This window comes from Aptenodytes patagonicus, chromosome 7 (assembly GCF_965638725.1).
Source record: "Aptenodytes patagonicus chromosome 7, bAptPat1.pri.cur, whole genome shotgun sequence".
Classification (NCBI taxonomy): Eukaryota; Metazoa; Chordata; class Aves; order Sphenisciformes; family Spheniscidae; genus Aptenodytes; species Aptenodytes patagonicus.
This window is the reverse complement of record NC_134955.1, coordinates 8,662,799-8,681,016: the sequence shown is the minus strand read 5'-3', so window position 1 is coordinate 8,681,016 and position 18,218 is coordinate 8,662,799. Positions and strand designations below refer to the sequence as shown.

Sequence of the window (18,218 nt, the reverse complement as noted above, 5' to 3'; positions counted from 1 at the left end):
GTATTAGAATATCAGTTCTCTTATTAGATAAAGGATGACAGATGCTTGTTTCACAATATTAAATCATGAGTTGTAAAAAATAAAGCTATTCAAACACCAGATAATATCAGATGTATTTATTTTGACCAGTAACAGAATTTCTACTAGTGTAATTCTGTCAGGCCCACAAGGCCCTGACAAACGGCTTATTCCATAACTGAAATATAAGAAAAGCATAAGCCTAATATTCTATAGCAACAAGCCTGCAGTAAAGAGTAGGATAACATTTTTTTAGATATACCACTAGATCTTTTATACTCTCATTAGTTTGGATTTTTTTTCCTACCTTTTTCATGTAATTTTTGTACCAATGTTTGCTTTGGCAGCAAGAATCCTGATTAAAAAGCCCAACTCCAAGCAAACAAAAAAACAATCCCCCCCAACTTTATTACCCTGAAAGTCACTCAATTTGAGCTCCAAAGTATACAAAGAAATGTTAAGGAAATATAGTTGCTTATGAAAGTTCTGTTGTCAAACATGAAAAGCCCAAAATATTTTGAAACAAACAAGTGCTATTCTGTATGACCTAAAACCATGCTTAATTTATACAGGATTCATACTTAATGATCAGCAGCGAAGAGTTACTAGGAGGTTTTAGAAAGGATGTAAAACTGATGCTTATATTTCTAGGTTATATGTCATTCACACCCTGAATTTCCAAACAGATCTTGGCAAAGATGTTCCAGTCAGTGTGAACAAACAGGTAATTGCTTTGGTTAACTTCAATCAAACTCTTCTGTAGCCTAATACCTCAAACAGGAATTATTGTCCTAAGGCCCACAAAGCCATGCAGGACAGTCAAGAAATATTAATCTATGATGGCCAACAGCAGATGGTCCTATAAAACTAATGTTAGCTAATCATACTAGGTCCTAGAAATGCCTGACCATTTTATCAGAGGTCTACTAAACCTGTAATGGTAGTTTTCACTGATTTTCCTAATTGTGTCAAACCTCTGTCAGCTGGGGTGAGTCACATTCTGCCCACTTTTCTCCAGACCCGTTTTCAAATACTGGTAAAAAGGAGTAGTAAGTTGAAGTATCATTGGCATATTGATGTGAAAGTAGACAAAAATATCTGAAAGTTTTACCAGTCAGGTTAAACTTTTCCTTTGAATCCAGATCCAACAGGCAACACATTTCTAGACCTCCATAGTATAAAGATTTTGGAAGGATTATACTTCACAGTACAAAAAATGAAGCATTAATGGCATCAGCTTCTGTCATTCAGAGATGGTGATTAATGGATCTACTTAAAGCCAGTAGGTAAATCTCTTGAAAGTTCAGTACCTCCCTGCTACATTCTGGCCCTTGCAGTTTTCTCCAAACTTCATGAAAGCCACTGCCAACAGGACCCACCCAAAGGGGAGAGGATTATTTGCGGGGGGAAGAGCATACATGTACAAACTTCTCAGAAGCTTGTATTATTATTATATACAGGAAAGGACACAGGTCCAGAAGAATACGGGCTGGTCCTTACTCTACAATCTTCATATCTGGCTACTTAAAAAGTACTTCTGAAGGCTCAGTAAATAGAAGGGGATATGGAGTAGCAGAGAGGTGAATTTCTCATAGATTTGGAAGATAGAAAGATCCAAGGCATGTTTTGGGCCATAACTACAGTCAACTCTGGGCATATTTTCAAGAAGTGTGTATTATATACTGCTTCTAAATGTACAAAATATGAGTGTACAAAGAAAGATGATGCATGAGGAAAAGAGGAATCTTAAAAGAAAGCAACAGAAACTGCTCCAGTAAGTCATATGCGTTATCTCCCTTGAAACAGAAACTATGCAAGCGCTAATGGCTTTCTAGATGGATAAACTGGCCTGAAAAAGGACTCTTTTTCTAACTTTTAAAGCTTCACCTCAGAAACTTACATACATCATTTAGCAAACATATACTTTTAAATTAATCTGAGTTAAAGTTCTGGTTTTGCTTTATTGACACTAGTAAGACATTTTGAAACAATGAACAACAAGTACAGAAAATAACTATCCATGATGTTTAATTTTTCCCAGCTTGCAAGCAGAAAACCCAAAAATAGTGACTCTGACCAACCTTCATTTTCTTTTACATGTAAAAAAAGAATTCAGGAATATACAAAGAAAAATAAGAAACACCAGCCTAATCTCTTCAGTAGGAGGTTGTTTGCTGGCTGAAGGTTGGCAGGGTGTTTGTTTCACTCAGCGCTGCTCTTTGCAGCCGGCAAGCTCTCGGGCTTCCACAGGACCTGTCACCGTGCGGGAGGAGCATCTCTACACACAGTGCTGTACGGTAGGATGACATGCCTGTTGCCATGGCTACCACAGCAAGTGGGGAGAGGTGCCTGTCAGGGACCAATTTACTCCTCCAGACTGGCACTGCCACCAAAGGGAAGGCAAGCTCTCCCACAAATCTCAGCGGAGACTAAACACTGAGCACAAATAACCTAAATTTACACACAAGTGTTCTGGGCAGGTAGTGTTTCTAAAACATACTGTTAGACATGAAAACATCCATTCCAACATTATCTTCCCCACAAAAATGATTTCTAAGATATTCAACTGATAACAGTACACAGTTTTCTATTATATTCTTTGAGGGTCTCCAGTATCTATACTAATTAACTTCTACTGTAGTAAGATTTCTATTGTACAACAATAAAGATAATTACCTATCAATTAAGCATCAATATATATAATTTATTATTTTATTTCCATGAACTCCAAAGGACTCACATATTACTGAATATGACAAAGAATAATAGATACGACACTGCTCAAATTAGAAAAGGGCTTTCAGCCTATGTTGTTATGCTTAAAATGTTTTTGATTACCCATAGTATGATTTATGAAGAGTACAGAGATCTTCAGAAGTCTGGTAAGCTGTTTCGATTTGTAAGCTGAAATAGCATTCTTATTTCTTTACTTGTGTTTCAATGCTTGCTACATAAAGATACGCACCATTTAATTCATTAAAAAATTCTCTCCACTCCAGTTAAAACAACGTTGAAAAAATCTGAAAGTTTAAGATTAAATGTTCAATCTCCAAAGTCTTGAACACCTTATTGCTAAAGCAATAGTTTGAAAAAACAATACTGTAGGGGAAAATGTGTTTTGCTTAATTACATTACATTTGGCAATCCATTTATTAGCTAATTGCACAGAATATGCATTTTACTAATGTTGGACTACAGTCCGTTCTTGCATGGTCTGCATATCTGTAACAGGTAAAAACTCCAAATGCACATTAAAATATGAACCACTCTCTCTATTTACTTTGCTTGTTTACTTTAGCAATGCTTAGAAACAGCTTGTTCCTTGTTACTTTGTCCAAGACCTTCTTGTGCCACCCTTGAAAATTCAAAAAACAACATTAGTCACAGGATTATAGAAAAGTATGAGCATCTTCAGTACCTGGGGATCAGAGCCATCAAACCCTTCCTGGTAAATGATCCTCTGAATGGACTGCAGCAGCCTTGCGTAAGCACTGTTCATATTACTGTTGGTAAGAAGAAATAGTTTAGTAATACATTTTAATACTCTTCTATATGTCTCTAACAGCTGTATTAAAAATAAATATAAGCAGATGCAGCGTTAGGTCCGAAAGTGTCATATAGAAAAAAGTGTCATAGAAGAAAAAACCCAAACCTCTTTGAATAAAGTTGACATTCTAAGCAGTTGTGACTGCTTCATGTTAACTAGTTCAGTGCTCAGACATTTAGTGAAAGCTAAAATCTCTAGGGATTAAGATAACTAAATTATGTCAGGCTCACTTACATCTAGAAGATTAATGATTTAATGTATCAACTTAAGGTTGAAACCATTACAGCACAGTACTAATCTTCTATAACTGACAAAGATCTAAGCAATTGTTATTCCAAGTATACCTAATCAATGCTCTGATGAACAGAGTTGACTATTACTGAAAACTTTCATGCATACAACTGCTACAACAATCAAAACCAACAAAAATGAGAGACAACATTTTCACAATTAAAAAGTTCATGTGGTTAATTTGTTTTATTTTTTGTTAGTATTTTTTTCAGATAATAGCGCACCAGAGCATAACATACATTCTGCTACACTATGGTTCCATTTTGTATCCATACAGTACAGGTGTTATTAACGCTTTATTTGTGTGACAGCAGAATTGTAAGGTAGAATTTATTTTATGTATTATTTAGAAAATATAACATAAAATTAAAAAAAAAAGCAAACCAGTGGCTACAAATGGATTTAAGCAGACTTAAAACCAAATGCAAGTTCAGCAGATCATCTTGTCAAAGTCTTAGAAGGTCCAGTTCCTGCACGTCCAAAGCACTTCAGTGCCATCCCAGCCATGCTCGCCAGTCCACAGGCTAACACATACAAAGCACAGAAAGTCCTAATCTTTACTTTTAAAAAAGCAATCCAGTTATTCACTTTTAAAAGAGACATACTGTTTTCTTAAATCCCATAGAGCATACTGGCTTGTGTGTCTGCACTTGATGTAGGTTCCTCACTGCAGCTGAGAGTTTAAGCCCTTCTATCATTTCTAGCTTTGGCATTTCCTTCTAGTCTCACTAATTATCATCAAGGGTTGTGGATTCAAACCTTCTTGTGTACTTCTGGGGAAATATGACAGGTTATTTTGAAAATTTTGCCTCTAAAAATATTCTTACTTGCTCCAGTCATTTTATATGTCTGGTCTGATAACAGCCCAGGTTGGAAGGGACCTTGAAAGATCACCTGGTCCAACATTAATGCAACTATTCCCATTACTTTAGTAAGAGCCAAAAATGTTATCCAAATGTATTTTACTAATGAATACCTAAATAAACCCAAATAAACTTGCTTTCATACTTTTGCACAGGAGAGAAGACAACTTTCCTGAGAAGCACTTCAGAGTTGCAAACACTTGCCTTTTCCACCATTGCTTTAACTCAGAATTCTACATTTCCTTCAAGAAAACAGTATCAACCCAAACCCACCCCCCCAATGATATATTTAAGTTATAAACATCTACAATCAAAAAAGTCATATAGTGATAATAATTTCAAGTTTTGAAATACTCAATGTCAGAAAACATTAAGAGATGACCCTTCTCAGGGTTTCCAAATTAAACTCCGTTTGTTCTCAGATTTAGTACCCTAGAAGGCTACTGGTTAAACTGATGTACCTTAATTATTTAATACGCTCTATGAAATTCACAGCTGAAAATAACCAGCAATATATAATCTCAACATGACATTTAATGTGTAAAGTCTGCCTTGCTATACAAAAAAGAGCATCTCAAACAGAAAAGAAAGAGTAAATTTTTCGCTTATGAAGTCAATTACTTTCCTAGCATTTCGTTGCAAAAGGAATGGCTGTTAAATGTTATACCTATACTGTCTTGCAGGTGTCAGTTTACAGGGGGAAGAGGGCTTTAGCCTCCACGCTAGCCAAAATGTCTTCTCTCTCCACGTCTTCACATTATCGCAAAACACACAATCCTTGTTGCTTACACAGCGCTGCGATTTCTTCCCAGTTTTGCCAGAGCTGGAGAGAATCTGCACAATAACCAGAAGCATTCGTGTATCCTTTTGGATATTCCTTTATCCTTTTGGAAAAGATAGAAACTGCTGCTCAGCAACATTAGGAAGGAGTCTGCAACTATCTTGTAGCCACAGCCAGGAACACAGTATGTGTAATACAAAAAGACGACTGTGGTCTTTGTCACCACAAACTAGTATTTTCAAGTTTGTGTATCTACCACTTATTTTGCTTATGAGTATTACCATGCTATCTATAGGGATGCCAGAGAATATACTGCAATCACAATACTTGTCAATTCCTGATTTGTTACTAACTTGCTTTTAAAAGTTAGTGGATAAAAGAATAAAATACCTAAAGCATTAGCAGCATTAAAGGGTCCCAAAATTAAAACAAATAAAAGAGATCTTCAACTAATCCATCAGAAAAAGATTTGCAGCAAAGAAAGAATTAAAGAAAATAATGTAACGCATATAGATTTTTTTAAAATGTAAAAATAGGTGCTCTTCTACCTCTTGCTAAAATATTAATGGTTTACTTGAATTTGAACCATGCTATGTAAGTAAGGACATTAAAAATATTGTGGAAACACTATTTATGAAAACAAGTTGCATTACCCTTCTGGCAATGTTTGTCATAATATTTAAGGAAGGAAATAAGATATTTCTTATTTTCTAATTTCTAGTCTTTTTTTGGCTTTGTTACTAAACACCATTTAATTCTGATAATGGGTTTAAACAATTCCTTCTTTACTCTTTTTATTGTTTAGCAATTTAGTAATGGATAAAGCAGGAGCTGGCAAGAAGGTATCCCGGTTACAGCAGAGCCTCCGACTTCTCTGTTGATAGTTTCTAAGCAGTTAACAAAGGTTAGGTTATCAAGGGTATGACAAATAGCCTTATTATGTATAAGGAGACCCCATTAGGCAAGACAGTTAAGCCTGTTTTATCTAAATTTATCGGTAAATCTAGACTCTAGATAAATTTATTCTTTTTCAAAAGCACATACATTCTTAAGGTAAAACTTACGAGTCTTATTGAAAAACTACAGCTTAATTATTTTAGTTCCCTTGATTGTCAAACTTTCTCTTTTGGTAATTGCAACTGAACAATGAGGATAGAAGTAGAGGGGTAGAAAGTAAGCCTTTTCTGCAATGCACAGAGTTATCACAGAGGATATTTCTGCCTTCCTGTTAAGTACCAGCTTTAGCAATGCATCGAAAAGGACACCAGAATATCCTAGCAACAAGAGCTGGAAAACAGTTGCTGTCAGCCGCACAAACCTGTTAACCTGGTCCTAGCATTAGGGACAGGACATAACTGCCCTTTCCTAACATAAAAAGTAATGAGAGAAGAAAGAGAAGGTTTATGCCTTCTTTTGGCACCAAACACCCAGTCCCATTTACTACTTCCTTTAGGAGAACAGACTTCCCAATCTGTTTTCAATTAATGTTTATCATGGGGCAATGGACTTCTACCCATTCTTGAGTGATTATCCAACAGGGGACCCTGTAATCTAATTTAGCCATCAGGTACCAGAACTACAGAAAGGAGTGCAAACACAGCACTTCTCATCTCCCTCTGCCAAAAAGCAGATACATACACATATATGCAAAAACACAGCAAAGAAAGATTGATCCAAACTTTAAGGTGAACAAATGACGTATATAACCTCCAAATCTGATCTTTAATTGCAAAGTAAAAGGTCAGTCAATAACTTAGTTCTGTCTAATCAGTCAATCTCCTTTCTTTGCAAGTCTATAAATAAGCCAAGTGCTTGTGTGGATAGGAAGAGAGGGACATAGGTATAGATACATATAATTTCTAAAAAGGGCCAAGAGTTTCTGGCCCAAATAAAGCCTCTGTATCTCTGATCCTGCAAGGGAAGCACTGTAATTATCTTGCAATAGACATTAGCTACAATTACAGAGACAGTTCACTCATTGAAGAACAGTTCAATAAAATAGGTTTCTTAATGTGATGCTAGAGATTTAGAAGCACCAAGATGATTTGGTCCTTTTTACAAATACATGGTTCTTATGCCACAAAACATTACGACAAAGGACCTTGCTTATTAAAAGATGCAGCACTGTTTTTCCAAGGATTGTAAAATATATGTTCACTATACTCACTGTTTCTGTCAGGAGAGTATAAGCTGTACAGGAAAATGTGGTACATTACTTTTCTTGTGTATTTTCTGCTTTAACCGCATAATCTGTTCTTTGTCATTACACCCCTAAGTGGTGAAAGGAAAGGAGAGCAAAGGATTGTTCTTCTTGTTCCCCACGCCTTCCCAAAGAAAAGAAGGGTGGGGGAAGATAACTGTTGCAAATTTCAAGGAGGAAAAATAAAACCTAAGGCCTCCAGAGCTAGTCACCTTCTAACTGAAAAAGAAAGGGAAAAGGCAGGTCAATGAGGTGAATTCTAGGTGCATCTAACAAGTTACAGATTAAGTACATTCTTTGAGGGAACATCAATTACATAAAAAAGTAGCAGGTCTCTATCAGGAAAACACTAATAAAAAAAAACCAACCCCAAAAAGGACAACACTTAGGGAACACCTTGCTCACAACAGTATATATGATAATTTAATCAAAAAAAGTGCAATAAAAAAAATATACTGAGCTTTTAAAATCTTTCTTTACAATTGCAGAACATATAGCTTATGACCTCAATGTAGAATATGTATGTTGGGTCAGGTACACTTTCCACGATGACTACTTAATTTAAGGTGCCTCTTCAATGGCTGTAGTTACAGGACTATAACAATTTATTTCAGCCTGAACTTAAACCATGCTGTGCTCTGCTACATTACAAATATTTAGAATGGATCATGCTAGCTAAAATAATGTGGAAACATTTTGAGAAGAGAGAAAAGTTTTCCTTTTTTTTTTTCCTGCTAATTCCTAATTTTTTGCGACTTCTGATGCTATAAAGAGGTATCATCCATCAACAATACCATTTACTTAGGGAAAATTATATCCTTGGCAAAACTATCAGTTTCCACTTCCTCCTCAACCTTTGTATTAGTGACAAAAGCAAAACATTCTTAGATAAAAAAAACCAAACCATACTACTGATTTTGGTCTGCACTCCTACACGATTTAAGAGAAAATTTCATTCAGAAATGTCTTTACTGATATATATCTTGCAAAGTATACCCTTTAGAAAGTCATGAAACCTTTTGCAAACATCCCATAATACGTAGCCTATTAATGTAAATTATTTCAATAATGAACTATCCCCTTTCTTAAAAATGCCTCCTTATTTTTGAAGGATTTGTCAGCTTTCAGTGTTAACACATTTTCTGTGAATCTTCTTTTGATAAATTAAATTGAAAAAAATAGTATTTTTAGAGATTTTCTGAATTTCAAGTAATTTTTGTAACATTTTTTTTAGTTCCTTCCAGGCTATCAGTACTTTTTTTGAGAGACTGTCAGCCTAATAGATTACAGATTTTGCAATGCTATACAGGTAATTAGCATTATGCGACCAGGTGTTTTTTTGGCTATGCATCTAAGACCATAGTCTGAGAACCTTACATTTAAGAAATTATATCCTCTAAGTGGAGACATGCTAACTAGCCATGTCCATGCTCCTAGTTCACTGTAAGGCAGAGTAAAAGAGGCTAGGTCAAGCTCTCAGTGGGACCTTCAGGCAACTAGATGAGGTCTAATACAAATTGTTGACTTCTATTGGAAGGGTTAACTGTGACTATCATATTACTTTCTTTCAAATCATTGTCGAGTTAATCAATAGAACAGAAATTTTTACTATTCTATGATATATTGAAGTTAGCTTTAGAAGCCAGAAGCACTGTATTGATTTTCCAAACAGTAATGCCAACAAAATAATATCCTTTCCCTCCCCCTTTTATAAACTTTCTTTAATGAAATCATCCTGACAAGATTGTGAGCTTGTTTTCGTTCCTTGAGAAAGGAATGCTTCCTTCAGAATTTCATCACAATATTTGTAAAAAATACAGTACAAGCCTGTTGGGTTTCTGTAAAAGCATAAACATTTTGAGAACAGTGAAATAATTGGTAACATTCATACTTAGTATTGGATTTAATACACTGTGACTAATGTGTATTAAAGAATCACAGAAGATAGGGATGAAAAGGACCTCAAGAGGTCAGGTAGTCTATCTTCTTGCCCCAAGGCAAGATGAACTACATCTAAACCATCTGTGACAGATATTTACCAAACTTGTCCTTAGAAATTTTCAATGATGGAGATTCTACAATACTCCCAACCTGTGTCTGCAAGGCAACTTCTTCTCATGCTAACCATTAGAAAAATATCTCATTATTTCCAGCCTGTATTTCTACTGCTACAGTTTACTGTAGCCCATTACTGCTTCTCCTACCTTCAGCAGACAATGGAGTTACTACCCTCTCTATCTCAGTTTTTAACAAGCTTCAAGACTCTGCTTAGATTTGTCCAAGAAGTTCCATTCTTCCGTCACGGGCCATACATCCCAGTTCTAGATGTATACCCATCTTCCCAGCCTTCTCTAACTGATCCAGAGTTTTCTTGAAGGATGCTATCAAAAACTGGACAGCCTTGTTATGGCTGAGCAGAACAGAAGCACTTTGCATGTCTTCCACATTAAATTCCAGTTTATCACCTCCATGCTTTTTAAGTTATGCTTTTCGGTAGCATTAATCACACAACACTGCTAATATATTTTATGTTCAAGATACTTTATAACCCCAGATCATCTTCTGGAGACCTGCTACACTATTTTATTTGTTCAATTAATTATTCCTACTAGTATGATATTCGGCATGTCTTCACTGAATTCCATGTAGTTTATTCCAGATCACCGACCTAAATCTTCTTGAATTCTAATTCTATTATCTAATCTGCACGTAATTATTCCTTCCACTTTTTTCCAAATTTGACATTATGACTGCAATAAAGATACCCATTGCTCAGGATAAGTATCAAGCCAAATTAGTACTAGATTATTACCAGACCCAACACTGGGATAAAGCCTGGTACTTCACTCAGGTTCAACTGTGACTCAATGACAGCTTATTTAGAAGATAAGGATTTAACAATCAACATGACAAAAAGAAAACTGTCAAACCAGTCTATGTTCCTCCTTTGACATGATAACAGACTTTATCAATGGAGAATATCTCCTGTTTTATTTTAGAGCCTTTTGACTCTATCCCAGTTGAATACCCATAAGCAAAAAAAAAAAAGGAAACATATACTGGGTGAAACTACCCTAGAAGCCTAAAAATAGATGATATCTCTTTTTTCTGGTGTTTTTTTTTAAGCACTGATGCTATCCCACAGATGTCTTCACCTTCTCCTCTCCTTAAAGACAGGTATTGCTTTGGCCTTTTTGACTTTGTGGAACTTTGACAATTCTTTATGTTTTGCCGATGAACTTCATTAGGTCCCAGCTTTAAAACATTTATATATTTTCTAACCTGGTCATTTCTTATGTAAATTGGGCAGTCCAATTTGCTGATGTTAACTGTGCTAGGTGCACATCAATTTGGGGATCAGGGTAATGGGAGAAGCAGCTTTTCTCCACTTCCATCATTTTTTTAAGAACTCCAGTTATACAACACTGATGAACAGAAGTTGAAATTCTAGTTCAGTTTATTTTTTAAATGTGTGTCAAAATTGAATGACTGTAATTATGGGAAGCTTAAATCTTCCATTTCTCTATGGAGAAATAAGCTTTATTTCAGGGGCTGTAAGTCTGAAAAATTCTTCCCACCTTGTCTTAACCTTGACCTAGTGCAACCTTATTAATACAGGGAATCCAAAACCAGTGGTGTTTGTGGTCAGGAAAGACAATAATCAAAGTTAGAAGACAAATGATCTACTGTAAATGAAGAGAGAGATGTACACATCTCTTCACAGTTCCCACAGATTTCTGTCTGAAAGTTCACTATTCTCCATGTGTTCTTTATTCCTCCCTGTCTCTTATCACATTGCATTGTGATCTAAGAAAACGATGTTTAGAATGGTAGTTGTCTGTTACCTTGGTACCTGCCTTTACTCCCAACAATACAATTCTTTCATTTCCTCAGAAGAGGCTTCTTGAAGGAGACCCATGTTGTGGGTGCAGGGAGAAGAAAAGGAGATAAGCCTTCCAAAATCCATCTTTATTTGATCATGTTCCTCACGTCATTACTCTGTGCTCTACCAATTTGCCAAGCAAATTAACTAAATCTAATCTTTCCATTAGATTAAAACTGAAAATAAGAATGGAATTCATATGGCAAGAATGATAAACTTTTATCAGGATAGCACACAAGGAAAATATCAGAGTTAAGCAAGGCTTATAAAATCAAATGCATAAAAGTTAAAGTCCATTTCCTATATTATACATGAGTTAATTTGATTTTAATGTAAAATGTACAAATACTTGACAGCCATATAGTTAGTGGAATTAAGCCCAGAGTCATGAGAGATTCTAGTTAGCTAGAGAAAAGACAGAGAGGGAGTTAAATTGCTCAATAACAATATAAGCACTTGCAACCTATCAGTCAGATACTCTTGTGTCTATTCTCTATGGCCCTGCTACTAAAAAAAGTAATAATTATACATAATATATAAATAAAGTTGGTTCAAATATTTACTATAGAAATAATAAAATATAAGTTCTCTGCTTTCTCCTGAAAATGTTTGGTTTTTTTTTTTTTTTTACAACATCGCAAGAATTTATTTTACAAACCAATGACATTTCATCACATAACACAGAAACAAATTACAAAGAGACTTGGCTTTTGCTTTTCTACAGCTCTAAGAAACGTGCTTCATACTGCGCTTCTTTCATAAATCTCAGTTTTTATATTTGAGTGTACTGTAATGAAAATCACAATAAAGCATACCATACCACTACTTGCAGGAGTTGGCTCTATACACTGGGATCTATAAAACTAGGTATTATGTAAATTAAGTGACTGGACTGAACAAAGAGATTGCTAGCCCGTATTTGATGTTTGACTTGACTTGAAATGTCTCCTAGAAAGATACAATGGACGTATGTGCTACAGGCTAATATGAGTCTTCACTACTGTCACTCATTTTCTCTTGGTCTTCCTTAATTCATTACTGATAGACATAAACTATAATAAGTTATTCATTCAGAGAAGAGTTTATGATTTTCTCTGGAATTAAGGGTGTTGTGCAAGACATAATTAGCGATTGTAATTCTATTCACAGTATTTTGTATTTTCCTTAGGTGAAGCTGTAGGATGTAAGAAGTAAAAGTCACATAATAAACTAATCTGATATAGCATTCTAAGCTATGTAGGTCAAGGATGGCCTGTCGTCTTTGCCCTAAAAACTATGGATATCTTCCTAAGACTGATAGCCACCTGACACACACATCTCTGAAAGCTGATGGGGCATGGTGCTCAGGGAGTAGTTCACAGACAGATAGTAATGGTTTCCCCAGTCCCCACACTCAGCTGTCAGTAGGGCCGGACTGAACATGCAGCTGTGTCCTAGGCTGTCCTAGTAATATCTGCCTTAATTGTCCCTGCCAACTTGCTTCCTCCCACAGCTAAGGAGTCAGTATACTGAGCTGTCTCTGTGCCACAGCAGCTTTGCTGCCAGTCATGGCATGTAGCACTGACATGAGAACCACAGCTGAACCGCTTGTGAGCCATGCGTGGCTACAAGATTTTTCACAGCAAGTGTAGATGCAAAAATATCCTTTACTACTAATATGCAGACAAAATATCAACACACAACAGAAGCATGTGGTATTACAACTTACCATGTTTTCATTTTAGGCTGTAAAGACAATTCTTCATGAAGGTAAAAACTGTGCCATTTTATGGACTGAAACAGTTCTGGAGACATTGTTTTAGAAACATCATAATAATGGCCCAACTTTGTAGATGTTGTTGGGCTGGCCTGTGGAAACAACAATACTGATTACAATAATGTATTAAATTATTATCTGTCAAAAGAAAATAATTAACTAGCAATACACTTGAAAGAAACCTCTGGGTTTTTTTCCCATTCAGCTTAAGTACAAGCTTCAAGTAGAACAACATTATAATATTTACTACTAAGTTTTGGTTCCCCTGTTGACATTCTATAACGTGAATTTTTCACACAGAGTTCAACCCTTACTGTTCCAAACTGCAACACCAAAGTGCAGTCAGATACTTAAAAGAATGTATTTTTGCAAGTTCTAGACATATGATCGCAAATTTCAAAAAGCCAGATATATGAAATGTGCAGACCATGACGTGTTCCACCTACCTGATTTTTCAGTATCTGGGAATTATATGGCACTACAGAAACATTTTCAGCTGACTTTGAAAATGTTTCACTTTGTTTATTTATGATCAGTAAAATACCATTGCATCTTCATATATCTGATTTTAATAGAGAATTGTAAAAAAGAGGAAATAGTTAAAAACTACTTCCAATTTCTTGAATTTTGAATAAATAGCAGATTGAGCATCACACAGACATTACACACAATAACCATGGTTTACTATAATGAAGATACTTTTCTATCAGCTTTCAATTTTGGGTATATAAAACACCATAAAATCCCCAAATTTAATATACACCATAGCAGGAATTACACATTTTGAGTATGTTTTGCTAGTAAATAAACAGAGGAAATGAATGCATAGTTTTGTTCCACATTAATGGAGTTCAGCGTGCAACCTGCAACATTATTTAAATTACACATGTAATGTTAAAAAACCCCTACATTGTTACAATATGCAGTATTCAAGTATGTAGTAGCTGTCTGCTACAGGAATTGAACAGGTTTTGCTCTTCATGTAACAATCCATTTTCTTCATCTTTTCTGCCCTTCCCATTAAAAAAATAAAAGCCATCCTGGAAAGAACAGTCAAGCAGAGTAAACCTCAGAGGCAAGTTAGTTTCTTCCAGGGAAGGAAAACACTTGGCACAAATGTAAACCACTATACAGTATTTTTTAATGTACACACTGTAAAGGAGTAACAGGTTACCAAAGCAATATTAAAACTGATCTTTAGGTTATAGCACAAACATCACCGTGCTTCTGATCAGTTTATCTTTCATCAACTGTTCTAACTCTTTTGAGGAAAAAGAAAGGTCATTTAGAATAACCAAACAAGTTTCGTAATACAAGTATCAATCAAACCCACAATATTTCTAACTGGTAAGACGCCTGGACCGAGAAAGGTGCTGGATCCTAGACTTTTAACAGCAGCTTTGCAGGTTAAAAGAAAGATCACACGTTAGTTTATTTTGAAGACAACTACCCTAAGCCTGGACTGCATCTGAAGTGTGCATTGTACAATGCAGGAATGTGCAAAAATATTTTTAAGTTGTCTCCAAGACTTACTGCTAAACTGGATCACCCATAAGAGCCAAGAGTCACCTCACAAATTAAATGATAAAGTATTAAAAGAAAATGAAGTATCTCAACGGTTGTGAAAGAAAACAGGTGAGACAAAAGGTAAGAGCTGAAAGTGAGAGAGATGTTGAAGACATATTCACACTGCAGAACAGAATGCCTTTTAAAGGTCGTTCTGAAGTGAAGTTTGGATTGGTAGGTAAAATAAAATGCTATTTTGTTTGTACTTAAAAGCATGGAATTACTGTTGAAAAGTGACCAGAAATACCCCCAATAATTTCAAAAGTTTCTCACTAGATTCTGTAACAACTTAGAACATTCTATAAAAGGACTTTTCTTTTAAGCAGGCCAACATATACATTTTATCCGCTATCTGAAAGTTGAGCAGGGTTGTGTGTGTATGCAATGAAAATTCTTTGGAACACCTTCTGCTCAAATTTCAACATCTGCTGTTCTTGCTATATACAGAAATGACAATAGGAATACTGAATTGTTACAATAATGGGATCCCCAAAATTTTTTGTGTGTTGAGCAACAAATTTTTTAGTTCCAACTCCAATTATTACAGAAAGCTTGTGGTTTTCATAAACCTTGGTCTTGCTAATAAAATAAGTACTATAACAATAAAAAGAAAGAATACAGACATGCCAGACATGGCCATGTATTTATAGTTAGCTTTCTGAAATCAATCATGCTATGTATTTTCACAATTTTATTTCAGGCTTCATCTTACTAAAAATATATTAAACTGTTAAGATTAATTAGAATAATTTGATTTAGAGTAATGTTTTGAAATTATTTGATTAATGGACGTTATGCCTGGTCAGTTATCACATAATATAAATAGCAACAATAATACAATATCTTTCCTACAAACCCAATAGAATAACCAAACTAAACCCAAACTTTTCATTAAAACAAATAATTAGTTTTTAATTTAAAAAACCCACAAAATTGCTCAGGTATATCTAGTCATAAGAGGCAGATCAGTTTTACTCAAAAAAAGACAGAAAGTTCTCACACATTCTCTAAGTCAGTGTTCCAATTTATTTACCAGCACCTGATTTTTAAAGAAGGAAGTCCAACAAAACATAGCAATCTATCAAAATCTAAATATTTTTAATGTAAAATGTAACTTTATTTAAAACAAGGATTCTGAAAGCAATTTAAACAGGGGCTGTTCTTTGGCCTATAATCTATTCTTTATCCGGATTACAGATCAGAATGTTTTTACTGCAATCTCTGCCAGAGCTCATCTTTTTATTGTGTACTTCCAAGCCCCCTTAATGTTTTAGAAAGGCCTTGACTAACTGAACTTTGATCTGATGTCTTCATTGAGAAAAGCTCCAGGTTGCCCATTTCAGATGCAAATCCTTACTGAGGCCCAATAGAGTTTAGTAAAGACAGCAAAAAAGAAGAAACAAGAAGTTTCCAGGATCCTCTTTGAGAATCCTGAGGCACATTGGTGTCCTTAATCCACCCTGCTGCATGGATTAAGGTAGGTGATAACCTCTCTTGATTCAAAAGAATAAGCACAGTGCCTACAAACTGGGTGGAGACTAGGATTTGGCTATAATAAAACACCATGCAATAAAAGCTCGGTCTATGTCAGAAGCCTATGAATAGGCCTCAATGTACTGCATTCCCAGGCTTAGCGGGGAAGCTTGCAAAAAGCCTACCTGAATCAAGTAAGCATGAATAATCTGCCTTAGCAGAATGGACCATGGAGAGTGCGAAGCAGAGACTTTCCATTCCTCTTAAGTTTGATCTGATAAATTTATTAGTGGATTGGAGGCTCAAGCCTGTTCTTTCCTGGATTCCTATTTTGCACAAGGAGAAATACACTAAACTGTCAGTGAGCAGAGCGTGCTTTTATGCTACCGTCTGCTGTTAATGTTTCTAATTGCAATACTAATGTGCTAGAAATCTCAGATTTAGGATGAATCAAGGCAGAAAATTGATTTCATGCTGTGACAGTTTATATATTGCCCCAAGAACATAAGCAGTTCATTCAAAAAAAAAAAAAAAAGAAAGAAAAAACCCACACTGTCTTGCATTGCAAAATAGGCTATCCATATACTCAAAAGTTTAAATGAAATTAACCTCTGATATAGATGAAAGTAACAAACTGGCAAAGGAACATCAAGCACAACACGACCTGGTACTCTGACAGATTTCTTCTAAATCTTCTGTCTTTTTCTGATTGACAAGGTATATGCAATATGTAAAGAGAAACTGTGATAGTTATTAAGAGTACTAATATTAATACCATGCATAAGAACAAAAATGAGTTACCTAACTAGACTATATGAGGTCTAATAAATGGGAAGGAAATATCTGAACTATTAATGAAAGTCTCTTTTATTAGTTAGAAATAAAAACCAAATTAGGCATCAAAAATACCACAAAGACAGCTTTTACTCAGCATTCTTACTTCATGTAAAGCCAGATTTTGGATGGAAAAGTTTTTTGCTAACATGTTTAGAGTTCTAGTTAAAAGCAAAGCTATTTTCTCTCTTTCATACTTGAAACTCTTTGACAGTAGTTTTTGAAAATGTACTAGTTTATTAGTTTAATCAGTTTGGAAAATACGCCTTGAAATTTTATTCGACATTATTTTTTTCCACCAAAAGAAAATTTAAAGATTAAGTCATAACCGAAGTTGTTAATTAAATGATAGTACTAAGTGTATTAAACATCCAGGGTGCTGCAAGGCAACATCAGATTTTTTCTCAATGGAGTATATTCACCAATCAAATTAATTTAGCACAGCACCAAAATTTTATGATAACTGCATTATAAAATATTGAAAAATATCAATTTCAAAACTATTTTTCACTAATTAGAATATCCTGAGGAATTTTAGGTATAGATAGCTTAAGAATTAGACTTTTCTTTGCAAGTTTTTTTTTAATAAATTTAACATATACATAAAAAATATTGTACCTCAACTATTCAGAACAATCAGCATCCAATTCAGAAAGCAACAATGATAACAAGGGAGACACCCCACAAAAGATTGACCATTTTATTCTATCTTGCATAATCAAATTTAAATAATCGAGGACAAGTACATTACGTATTGTAGAGAAGTACTGTATTAGTGGAAGAAGTGATTACTTCTATGAAGTTATGAGAGATGAGTGCACACCAAACTGGACTATTTATGTTTTTCTATTTTGTTACAACATCAGAACACTATCTGTTAACAATGTGAAATTTTTTCCATATCAATGTATGAGGAATTCTGCTAGATTTTAAAACAGACAAATTATTTTGGGGATGGTTCAGAGCGGCACAGCAATCTCCACAATAATAAAATTGATGAGATTAT

At 34.9% G+C, this 18,218-nt stretch overlaps 1 protein-coding gene across 1 annotated transcript in view; it reads right to left on the bottom strand.

Annotated features, from left to right (window-relative positions):
• The window catches only part of ELP4 (elongator acetyltransferase complex subunit 4), a 159,098-nt gene that overhangs the window by 103,126 nt on the left and 37,754 nt on the right, over window positions 1-18,218 (bottom strand). The window contains exons 5-6 of the mRNA XM_076343502.1: window positions 13,292-13,431; window positions 3,437-3,521 (exon numbers count right to left, since the gene is read on the bottom strand). Of these exons, the coding sequence (XP_076199617.1) occupies window positions 3,437-3,521; window positions 13,292-13,431 (225 nt within the window). The remainder of the gene's footprint in view (window positions 1-3,436; window positions 3,522-13,291; window positions 13,432-18,218) is intronic.